The sequence below is a fragment of the Saccopteryx bilineata genome, chromosome 9 (assembly GCF_036850765.1).
Source record: "Saccopteryx bilineata isolate mSacBil1 chromosome 9, mSacBil1_pri_phased_curated, whole genome shotgun sequence".
NCBI classification, from domain to species: Eukaryota; Metazoa; Chordata; class Mammalia; order Chiroptera; family Emballonuridae; genus Saccopteryx; species Saccopteryx bilineata.
The window spans coordinates 72,419,293-72,430,368 of NC_089498.1; the positions used below are offsets into that span (position 1 = coordinate 72,419,293).

Consider the following 11,076-nt stretch of genomic DNA (forward strand, 5'->3'; position numbering starts at 1 on the left):
ACTGAAAACAAACTGCTTTGGATGACTTCTCAAATTTACTTTTCACATAGGTCCTCCAAGGTAAGTTTTAATCTCCATTTCATCGATGAGCAAACAGGCTCCTAGGCTAAGAACTTGGGCAAATTCACACAGCTAGTAAAGCCAAGGAGCTTGCCCCTGACCTTAAAGACAGGAAACCCCTCAGCCGGGCATCATTCCTAAGGGAGCCAGAGGTCACTGAGCAGGTACAGGAGAGTGTCAACTGTGAGTCAAACATCAGAAATTTACGGGGCACATGCCCTGGCCATGTGGGGGACAGCAGTGAACAGAGTGCTACAGCCTGCCCTGGGGCTTGGGAAGGTCAAGGAAGATTTCTTGGAAGCTCTGAGCCAAAGATAAAGAGGATTCCAATGGGCAGGGTACAAGGGCAGGGCCAGAGATCCCCAAACTTTTTACACAGGGGGCCAGTTCACTGTCCCTCAGACTGTTGAAGGGCCAGACTATAAAAAAAACTATGAACAAATCCCTATGCACACTGCATATATCTTATTTTAAAGTAAAAAAAACAAAATGGGAACAAGTAAATTTAAATCAACTGACCAGTATTTCAATGGGAACTATGCTCCTCTCACTGACCACCAATGAAAGAGGTGCCCCTTCCGGAAGTGCAGCGGGGGCGGATAAATGGCTTCAGGGGGCCACATGTGGCCCGCGGGCCATAGTTTGGGGACCCCTGGGCAGGACTCTAAAAATCACAGCACAAACCTGAAGCCAAGAGGGAGGATAGAACAGTGTGCAGTGGCCCTACACCAGGCTTGGAACACAGCCTATCAGAGCTGGTGTCCCATCTCCAAAGACCAACCCCAAACCACAAAAATCAGGGAAGATGTCAGACTGCCATTCAACACCTTGGCAACCAGAGGACACCTTGATCCAAGAGGGAAGGTCTTGTGCAATCTCTGTTGTGCCCTTTCTGAGGCCGTTCACCCCACATCACTCCTCTCTTCTTACTCAACAGAGCCCATAGTTTGCAACTGAACTTGAGGGCTCCTTGCCTAACAAAGGACTTTTGTCTAAATTTCCAGGGGCCAGAGGCAGTAGAAGGACCAGTTTGTCATGAGAATATCCTATGAGGTCAAACTCTGCTGAGAAAGTGGGGCTTGCTTATTCCCAATTCAACTCTCAAAAAAAGGGGGCGAAAGAAAAAGAATCTGATTCATACAAGTATAGAGGTCCTCCTATAGGTCCTGGTTATTCCCAAACCCCACCAAGATCCCCAAGTCCCACTGTACGAACTGGAAAATTAAGGCACCGCATCAGAGTGGCCCCGTGGTCAGTAACACCGAACAATGAAGACCCAGGAGTACTGACTTGTGGAGCTTCTGCCTCCCTAGAGGTCTGGCCCAACAGGAACACGCTCCCTCCCCTTGTCTCTGGTCTTCAGAGCAGGCTGTCTGCCGAGGTCTTCTGAGGAAGCACCCATGCTCTGTCAGGTCATTCTGACAGACAGCAGAGGAGCCGAAGCCCCAGCAAAGCAGCTGCTCCAGGTGGCCAGTGGCCATCAGGACACAGGGAACAAACTTGAGACCTGGGCTGGGCCTGCCTGCCAGCCAGTGTGTCTGCCAGGACCAGGACTGTTGTACAGCTGTGCTGGGCTCTCCAGATGGGGAATAACAGAGCTGAGTCTAGTGCCAGGAGACTGAGAGAGGTGGGGGCTGAGAAATTACCCCAAAATGGGCTACCAGCTTGAAGCCCCATAGGGCTAAGGAGTTTGATCCAGACTCCAGAGCCAAACAAGGTGGTGGTGATGGTGAGGCTGCCCAGCTGGGGTGTACCATGTGAGGATCCAAGGACTATCATCACCTTAGCACTTCCCATGGCATAAAATGGTCGCTCTTCTCTCCAGAGGGTGACACAGACTCAGAGCTTGCTCCGCAGGGCCTCTGCCAGGGGCCGCTGCAGCCGCCACACCACCCTCACTGGTTCAGCGGTGTGGTCCAGCTCTCGGAGGCCGGCCAAGTCACCTGTCTGACTGTACTGCTGCAGGGCCGGCTGGAGCACCGTGATGGGAATGCTGAAGTTCAGGTGCGGGTAGGTGGCCCCCGTGTTCTTGTCCCTGGTGTTACTGGCAACAATGCCTGTTGAGTCAGAAAGGAAAAGAGAATATGAGCCAGGACACAACAGGATGGAAAGGGAGGCTCTAGGCCTAGTGGGGACTTAAAGCCTCCTCCTAGTAACAGATGCCAGGCTTTCTTTTATGGACACCAGCTCCCCAAACCCGTCCCCCTTCCTGCCTTAACTTTCTCCTTAACACTATCAGTATCTAACCCACTCTATGTTTCACTTATTTTGTTATCTTTCTCTCCAACTGGTGTCAGGTCTACAAGGGCAGGCCTTATAGTCTTGTTCATGCAGTCTCCCGAGACCTTGGACAGTGCCCAGCACAGAGGACACACTCATAAATACTTGTTGAGTGGATGAATAAATGAATAAACCCACAGACACATTTTGTTTGGCCTGCTTAGTGCACACGTGTATGCATGTATTCAGACGATTTTAGACTTACAGAAGCCTTACCAAAATTGTAGAGTTCCTGTATATCCTTCATGTAGCTTTCCCTTCTGTTAATATCTTATGTCACCATAAAACATTGATCCAAACCAACAAATTCACCAATGTTGTTAACTAAAGCAGAGAACTCAGCTGGATTGCACCAATGTTTCCATTAATGCTCCTTTTCTGTTCTAAGATGCAATCCAGTATCCCACACGGCATTCAGTTGTCATGTCTCCTAAGTCTCCTCCAACCTGGGCCAGTTCCACAGTCTTTCCTTATCTTTCATGGCCTTGACATTTTGAAGAGTACAGGTCAGTTATTTTGTAGAATGTCCCTCAATATGGGTTTTACCTGTTGTTTTCTCAGGATAAGATTGAGGTTATAGCCTGACCAGGTGGTGGCGCAGTGGGGAGAGCGTCGGACTGGGATGCGAAGGGCCCAGGTTCGAGACCTCGAGGTCACCAGCTTGAGCGTGGGCTCATCTGCTTTGAGCAAAGCTCGCCAGCTTGAACCCAAGGTTGCTGACTTGAGCAAGGGGTTACTCGGTCTGCTGAAGGCCCACGGTGAAGGCACATATGAGAAAGCAATCAATGAACAACTAAGGTGTTGCAACGAAAAACTGATTGATGCTTCTCATCTCTCTCCATTCCTATCTGTCTGTCCCTGTCTATCCCTCTCTCTGACTCTCTCTGTCTCTGTAAGAAAAAATAAAATAAAATAATTAAAAAGAAGGCTCTGGCCGGTTGGCTCAGTGGTAGAGCATCGGCCTGACGTGCAGTAGTCCCGGGTTCGATTCCCAGCCAGGGCACACAGGAGAAGCGCCCATCTGCTTCTCCACCCCTCCCCCTCTCCTTCCTCTCTGTCTCTCTCTTCCCCTCTCGCAGCCAAGGCTCCACTGGAGCAAAGTTGGCCCTGGGCGCTGAGGATGGCTCTGTGGCCTCTGCCTCAGGCACTAGAATGGCTCTGGTTATAACAGAGCGACACCCCAGATGGGCAGAGCATCGCCCCCTGGTGGGCATGCCGGGTGGATCCTGGTCGGACGCATGTGGGAGTCTGACTGCCTCCCCATTTCCAACTTCCGAAAAATACCAAAAAAAAAAAAAGAAAGAAGGAGCTGCTGCTTATCTCCATTTAAAATTTTATTTGGTTATTTATTTATAGCTTGTGGATACATAGATATTCACTGTTTTCCTTGGGTTATAATCCAATATTGCTATTTGTTTTGTTGCTCAAATTGTTCCAATGGGAACTCCTTCAAGTTGGCTCTTGGTTCTTTCAACATTTGATATGCACCATCATTTCACTGTTGTTGTTAGCATTTCCCCACTTTCCAGCACCACAAGGTGTACCAAATTCATCTTAGATTTTCCCTGCCCCTTTCCTGGTATCAACCAGTTCCCATTTCCGTTTATTAGACAGTGGCTCTTAGAAACCAAGATCTGGGCTTTCAGTGTGCTCATTGCAACTGGGGGTGTCACAGCAGTCACAGCTGGGATATATGTATTGATATTAACTCATGCACATATACACATAAATATTTATTTCTGTATGCACTTATCTGTATATATATATATATTTTTTTGTATTTTTCTGAAGCTGGAAATGGGGAGGGACAGTCAGACAGACTCCCGCATGCGCCCGACCGGGATCCACCTGGCACGCCCACCAGGGGCGATGCTCTGCCCACCAGGGGGCAATGCTCTGCCCCACCGGGGCATCGCTCTGCCGCGACCAGAGCCACTCTAGCACCTGGGGCAGAGGCCAAGGAGCCATCCCCAGCGCCCGGGCCATCTTTGCTCTAATGGAGCCTCGGCTGCGGGAGGGGAAGAGAGAGACAGAGAGGAAGGAGGGACCGCTGAGCCAACCGGCCAGGGCTGAACCATGATTTTTAAAAAATATATACAGAGGCCCTGGCCGGTTGGCTCAGTGGTAGAGCGTTGGCCTGGCATGCGGGGGACCCGGCTTCGATTCCCGGCCAGGGCACATAGGAGAAGCGCCCATTTGCTTCTCCACCCCTCCGCCGCGCCTTTCTCTCTGTCTCTCTCTTCCCCTCCCGCAGCCAAGGCTCCATTGGAGCAAAGATGCCCGGGCGCTGGGGATGGCTCCTTGGCCTCTGCCCCAGGCGCTAGAGTGGCTCTGGTCGCAACATGGTGACACCCAGGATGGGCAGAGCATCGCCCCCTGGTGGGCAGAGCGTCGCCCCATGGTGGGCGTGCCGGGTGGATCTCCGTCAGGCGCATGTGGGAGTCTGTCTGACTGTCTCTCCCCGTTTCCAGCTTCAGAAAAATGCAAAAATAAAAAATAAAAATAAAAATAATAAAAAAAAAATCATGGTTCAGCCTGACCTGTGGTGGCGCAGTGGATAAAGCATCGACCTGGAAATGCTGAGGTCGCTCGTTTGAAACCCTGGGCTTGCCTGGTCAAGGCACATATGGGAGCTGATGCTTCCAGCTCCTCCCCCCTTCTCTCTCTCTGTCTCTCCTCTCTCTCCTTCTCTGTCTCTCTCTCCTCTCTAAAAATAAATAAATAAATAAATAATTTTTAAAAAATCATGGTTCACTGACTTTATTTGTACACTATGCTTGAAGAAATAAGTAAATTTATTGTAGCTAGCAAGAACACGGTCTCTCGCAATGGTTAAAAGCAGAGATTAGAGAGAAGGAAGCACACATGAGCCCTGTAAGCTGACTACAGCTGGGCAGTTGGAGGTATCCATATGTATTCATGTTGGCCTTTTAAAAAAAATAATAATAAATAAACCTTAAAAAAAAACCCAAGTTACCAAAATTTAAAAACTGAAAGATTTAACAATCAATCACATGTAAAAAAAAAAAAAAAAAAGATCCACAGCTTCTTGTGAAAACATGGGAGATCAGGCCGTTAGCTCACATTCCTCCATAATATGGCAACACTGTGTTGGAGTTGAGTGGTGTTCACCCCGGTTCATCCTTGACCCTCCACTCCCTACTGTCTTCACTCACGCACTCATTCCCTTTATTTGCCCAGCCTCTGTAAGCTTTGGAGTTTGAACTAATCCAACTCCTGAGTTTCACAGACTGAATGAGATTAGGTGAGTTACCTAAGGTCGCACTGTGGCTTAGCAGCAGAGAAGGAACTAGAAACCAGATCAGATGTCTTCCCTCACAGTGTAGCATCTGTCCCTTCCCACCTTCAGGAGCAGAATGGCCTGAAAACCTTGGCTTACTACTTCCTGGGCATAATGACACCATCTTCCGGGAGAGAGGAGGACACCAAGTACTCACTAGATGGGGCTGAGGCTCTGACAAGGGGAAGGCTGGGAGAGGCCCAAAGAGCTGCTTACCCAGGAGGTCCCCTGAGCAGGTGGAGAAGAGGGGTCCCCCACTGGAGCCGCCATGCACAGCACACGTGGTCTGCAGCATCACTGCTGTGTCATCCACCTGTACCACAGCTGACAGGATGCCCGAGGTCACTGAGGGCCCGCAAGCCCAGCCAAATACGCCGAAGCCCACCACACTGACAGCCTCGCCTGCCAAAGGGAAGGAGAATGCAGCTGCAAAGCCTCCTCCTCTGTCTGGTGGGATTCATCCTCCCTAACCCCCTAACCCCATCCCTCCCTCTCCAATATCCCCAACACTCTGCCCTTCAAGTTTTCGCTCAGATACTTCTACCTTCAGAGAGCCTCCCTAGGTCCCTACAGGAAGAGCTGGGAGCTCTGCTGAGCTCCCACACTGCACCTGCTCGGCCACCTCTCAGCCTCAAGCTGTTCCCAAATGCCCTGTCCCCTGCTAGACTGGACAGTCATGTTTTGGAGTTCCTACCACCTAAGAGCTCAATAAATGCTTATAAAAATAACATCCATCTCCTCCTGGGACTAAAAAGTCTCTTGGTGAAAAAATGGTGATGATGACTCCAAAATCTCCCTTTACCAAGTGTTTGAACACATGGGGCGTGGGGCTGAGTGCTTTGCAGGCGACATCTCATCCATGCCTCACAACACTCAGGAGTAGGAAGCTATCTCCATTTACAGATGGAAAACTGAGGCAGAGAGCGTTAAGGTGCCTGTCCAAGGACACAGGGCTAGTACATGACAGAAGAGATGCCAGCCCAGACAGCTTGTGCTCTTCATGGTTATATCACACTGCATGCACAAAGGGAGACTGCTAGTACTTCTGTGGCAACATCACAAAGCCCTTTACTCAAATTATGCCACTGCAACCTTCAAAGAACAACACCTCTCTGACCAGCCTGCAGCATTATAAGGAGACTGTAAGTCTGCACCTCCATGCTACACTGCCACAGGGCTGTAGGACAGAGGTGTGCCTTATCCTTCGCCAGGGATGTGACCTGCCTCCAAGCACCTTGGGCATGCTGGGCACAAGGAGGGAAGCCTCCAAGAACATCCCTGGCCAAAGCACTGTGACCAGGATAATTTTATGCCAATCTGATGTCACCCTCACTTACTAGTCCAGCAGAGGTGAGAAGGGAGTTGGCCTGAAGGACTGGCTCCCTGACCTGCAGGGTGTAAGTGTCCAACACTGACTTTCCTTCCTAAGGTCACCGCAAATCAGAGGGCCCCTCTGTCCTTTACCTTCGTGGAAATGCTTAGTGGGCACAGGCATGTGGACACCCTTTAGTTCTTCCTCCAGGCTCACCACTGCTATGTCATATGGAGATGTCTCCTGAGTGGCAAACACCACATGTCCCCAGATCTTGGCAGTCCTGCAAGCGAGGGAAACAAAATGACAGGCTAGCTTTCTGACCTTTTAGTGTTGGGAGGAAGCAAGGGCATGAGTGACAGTAAAAGTCATGGACTTGGGGAGTCAAAAGATCTGGTGTCAACCCTGAAACCAACCAGGCCGGAAACTCTGTGTCATTTAACTGTTCTGTGGTATTTCCAAACATGCTTTTCCAATTGCAAAGCTTCTTGCACCTCACCATGGTCATAAACACCTGACACCTAGGGAGCACTGTGGGCCAGGCCTAGTCTCGTGCTCTGTGAGTATCATTCATTCAACTCTCAAGCATCCCTATGAACTAGGCACTGATATTATCTCCTTTTTAGATGGTGCATTTGAGAGCCTGAGAGGTTGAGTAACTTTCCCAACATCAGATAATAAGCGGTAGGCATCAGAGCAAACATACCCAGCGTTTTTCTTCACTGATTCATTTTATATGGACAATCCTGTCAATTGGTTGGGCATGCATGATATGGATTTCATCCCTCTAGGTCCTCGTTTACATAAATGTTAGCACTTCTATAGCACTTACTATGTGCCAGGCTCTGTTCTGACTGTAAATGGTAACTCAAGGCAAGACAGCTTAGACAGATTGTGACTTGCCCAAGATCTCAAAGGGGCTTCCTGCTGCACACACACTCCGAAGAGATAGCTTCTGGTAGACATGGTGGTTTTCTTAGAAGCAAGAGTGGGGATGGGGGGTGAGGTATCTGGGACCACACAGACAGGGAAATTCTCATCAGCCTTGGTTATCCTGTCGGTCACTAGTGGGTAACCTCTATGGCAAAGCCAGGTTGGGTTAACCCTGAAAATTCAGTAGAAGGATTTTAAAAGGCTTGGGCTGCATTGAGCCAAGTACGGAAGAACATCAGACATTAACACCAAAGTGCTATAGTGCTTTGCTTTGGCCTAAGTTAAGCACCTAAACTACAGAGGAAATATAAAGAACATGTACTAGAAAATCAAGCCAGGAAGCTAAGGCCACTGTCCCCACTGACAAAGCAAGTGGAAGGAGGGCAAAAGTGCTTTTCCCTGCAGAAAGGAAACAATGACTGTTTCAAGTCCCAACCCGGCTGCACACCAGGATCACCCTAAGACTGTTCAAAATCTATCTGCCTGGGCCTCACTCCCACATTCTAATTAGGTGGAATCCTGCATCTATAATTTTGATCCAGATGGGAAGCTCTGGTTAAGGTCTACAACAGTGGTAGTCAACCTGGTCCCTACCACCCACTAGTGGGCGTTCCAGCTTTCATGGTGGGCGGTAGTGGAGCAACCAAAGTATAAATAAAAAGATAGATTTAACTATAGTAAGTTGTTTTATAAAGACTTATTCTGCCAAACAGCGAAAATCCGACATAAAGTACTTGGTAAGTAATTATTATTATATGCTTTAACTTGCTGTAACTCTGCTTTATAAATTTTATAAAGTAAAGTTACTTCCCTACTTTATAAATCACCATTACTGTGGAACCGGTGGGCGGTTAGAAAATTTTACTACTAACAGAGATACAAAAGTGGGCGGTAGGTATAACAAGGTTGACTACCCCAGGTCTACAAGATAAATAAGACGAACAGACCCAACTCATTATCCCAGGAGAACAGCATCCTGGGCTGCTAGGATAGTCACTACCACCTTCAGGGAACTGGGGGACAGGGTTAGAAAGTCTCCACTCAAAGGACCCAGTGGTGTGTGGGTGCAGGGGTATGAGAGAAACAACTTGCCCGGAAGGAAACCAGAATGGGGGAGGGAGGTCAGAGATGCCCAGGCAGGGGTGCAGGTGCACTTCATAGTTTCAAAATTCACAGTTGTTTGGCATCTTGCCCAAGCCCCATTCAGCCCCTGCCAGGAGGCCCATAAACCCCTACACTGGGAATCTGGGTGCCAAGGATGAGGGGAGGGTCCCAAATCATCAGCATGACCCTGACCTCAGGTCTATAATCCTGAGGTTTAATACCTGAGACCTGATGAGGGGATAGAATAAGACCACACTTATGGGCCTTACTTGGGGGTGGTGGGGCGCACCAGGACTCTGGCCGTCTCACGGGGGGCAACATGCCGGCAGGTCACCAGGAGACGGGGCGCCACGACCACTCCGGAGCCCCAGACGGTGCCACACTCCACCAGCACGGCCGCGGCTGCCCACGGGGGCCCGGAGTCTCGGAGGGGCAAGCCCCACGGGGCACCCACCTCGGGCGGCAGGAGGGCGGCCAGGGAAGCGGCGTCGGGGCTCAGGCGGCCGAGCGCGGCACGGGCGGCGCGGAGGAGAGGTGCAGCCGCACAGAGTAGCGTTAGGCCCACCCACTCCCGGGCCTTCCAGCAGAGGGGCGCCACCACCAGCGCCACCAGCTCCCCGCCTGGTCGCACCGCGAACACGCCGCCGCCCTCGGTGCCGGGCAGGCAGCGCGCATCGGTGAGCAGTAGCGGGCCCGCCGCGTTACTGAGCACACCGCGGCTGAGCGTATTGAGAAAGATATCCGGGCAGAAGGACCCGAACGGGGTGCCGCAGGCCAGCAGCGGCGCGCCCTTAGGTACGGCCCCGAGAGGCGCCACGGCCGCGGCCGGCCCGCACTCGTCCGCCTCCTCCTCCCGGCCGTGCTTCACACGCAGCAGCGCGAACCAGCCCAGTGCTCTCAGCTGATCCTCCTCCTCGTCCTCCGACACTTCGTCGTCCGGCGCCGCTCTCGCGAAGCGCCACTGTTCGGCCGCCTCGCTTCCAAAGAGGCGCGCGAAGTGGGCCTGGAACGCCGGGCAGCTCAGCAGCAGCAGCAGCTCCGCAGGGTGTGGGGGCAGCAGGGGCCGCCCGTGGGGTCCGGCCGGGGGACTCGGCTTCAAGGCCGCGCAATGGGGTGTGCACAACCCGGGGCGGGCCCGCTCCGCGCAGCCTGCGGGACTTCCAGCCGTTGGGCCCCACTGCACGTGCAGCCGCAGGTCATCGCAGCAACTGTCGCCGGGCAGGAAGGCGGCGCCGGCCGCAGTAAGGGCTCCACTGCCGGCCCGCAGGAAAGGGGTGAAGATGCCCCCGTGGCACAGCACAAGGCCGGGGCTGCGGCTCAAGATCACCCCGCTGCAGCTCCACGAATCCGCCTCAGGCTGCCCGGACCAGGAGGCGCTCACCACGCAGCCCACCTGCTCGGCTACCCTCATGGCGGGCCCCCAGTGTCGCCCCATGCTTCTGGGACTGTGCTCCCGGACTTCCTGGAGAACCAGGGAGCCAGTGAGAAACCCAACAAACACCAGCGGAACCCACACAGCGCCACTGTGAGCTGGACGCGAGCAGCGTCATCACTGACTCCGGTCTTCCTTGTCCGGCCCGGACATGGGGCCAAGCGAGCCCCGATTGGCTGCTGAAGCTGACCCCTCCTTTTCCCCCGCCCCTGTTGGTTCCTCCCACTTGTGCGGTATAGAGGGCGCCGCAGTACCGGAGGATGAACCCCCAGTGGAGTGACAGACGTGCTGCTTTATCCGGAGATTGAGTGGTGGGGCAGGGGACGCACCCCTCCGAGCCTTAGTCTCGTCTTAGTTCGTTGGGCTGCAGAAATGGGAATAGAAATGAGCGCTGACGTGGCTATGCTTGCCTAAGCCATGAGTTACCTGTCAGCATCTGCCTAGGTCTAGGTGACATTTGACCTCTGACGGGATAATGAAACAAAGTAATCTTTGGCCGTTTTAATATTGATATTTTAAATTTTTGTTAAGTAAACCCCACAGCAAACCACTAGGGGAGTATGAAGCTCACAAGATAAACCTCCAGTCTTTTGATGCCAAAGCCAAACAAGACAAATCCCATGAAAACTGGATTTGCTCCAAAGAAAATAGTCT

At 51.9% G+C, this 11,076-nt stretch overlaps 1 protein-coding gene across 3 annotated transcripts; it reads right to left on the reverse strand.

The window, feature by feature from the left end:
* Nucleotides 1–22: 22 nt before the first annotated feature.
* On the reverse strand, nt 23–10,547 carry TYSND1 (trypsin like peroxisomal matrix peptidase 1). 3 transcript variants are annotated; one of them, XM_066243512.1, is made up of 4 exons: nt 9,260–10,547; nt 7,106–7,236; nt 5,858–5,965; nt 23–2,117 (listed from the first exon to the last, which is right to left on the reverse strand). In XM_066243512.1, the coding sequence occupies exons 1-4, from the start codon at nt 10,423–10,425 to the stop codon at nt 1,900–1,902; spliced, it is 1,623 nt and encodes a 540-aa protein (XP_066099609.1). In that variant the 5' UTR covers nt 10,426–10,547; the 3' UTR covers nt 23–1,899. The 3 variants fall into 3 exon arrangements, with proteins under 3 accessions (XP_066099609.1, XP_066099608.1, XP_066099610.1); XM_066243511.1 differs by having other exon boundaries at nt 5,858–6,043; XM_066243513.1 differs by lacking the exon at nt 5,858–5,965.
* Nucleotides 10,548–11,076: the final 529 nt, after the last annotated feature.

What these genes read in the sequence shown, in the direction of transcription:
- TYSND1 (XM_066243511.1), bottom strand. Translation starts at nt 10,425, where the DNA reads ATGGGGCGACACTGGGGGCCCGCCATGAGGGTAGCCGAGCAGGTGGGC. An exon ending in CACTAAGCATTTCCACGAAG is followed by an intron (nt 6,044 to 7,105) that starts GTAAAGGACAGA and finishes TCCCTTTGGCAG; the next exon opens with GCGAGGCTGTCAGTGTGGTG. An exon ending in CTGCTCAGGGGACCTCCTGG is followed by an intron (nt 2,118 to 5,857) that starts GTAAGCAGCTCT and finishes CTGACTCAACAG; the next exon opens with GCATTGTTGCCAGTAACACC.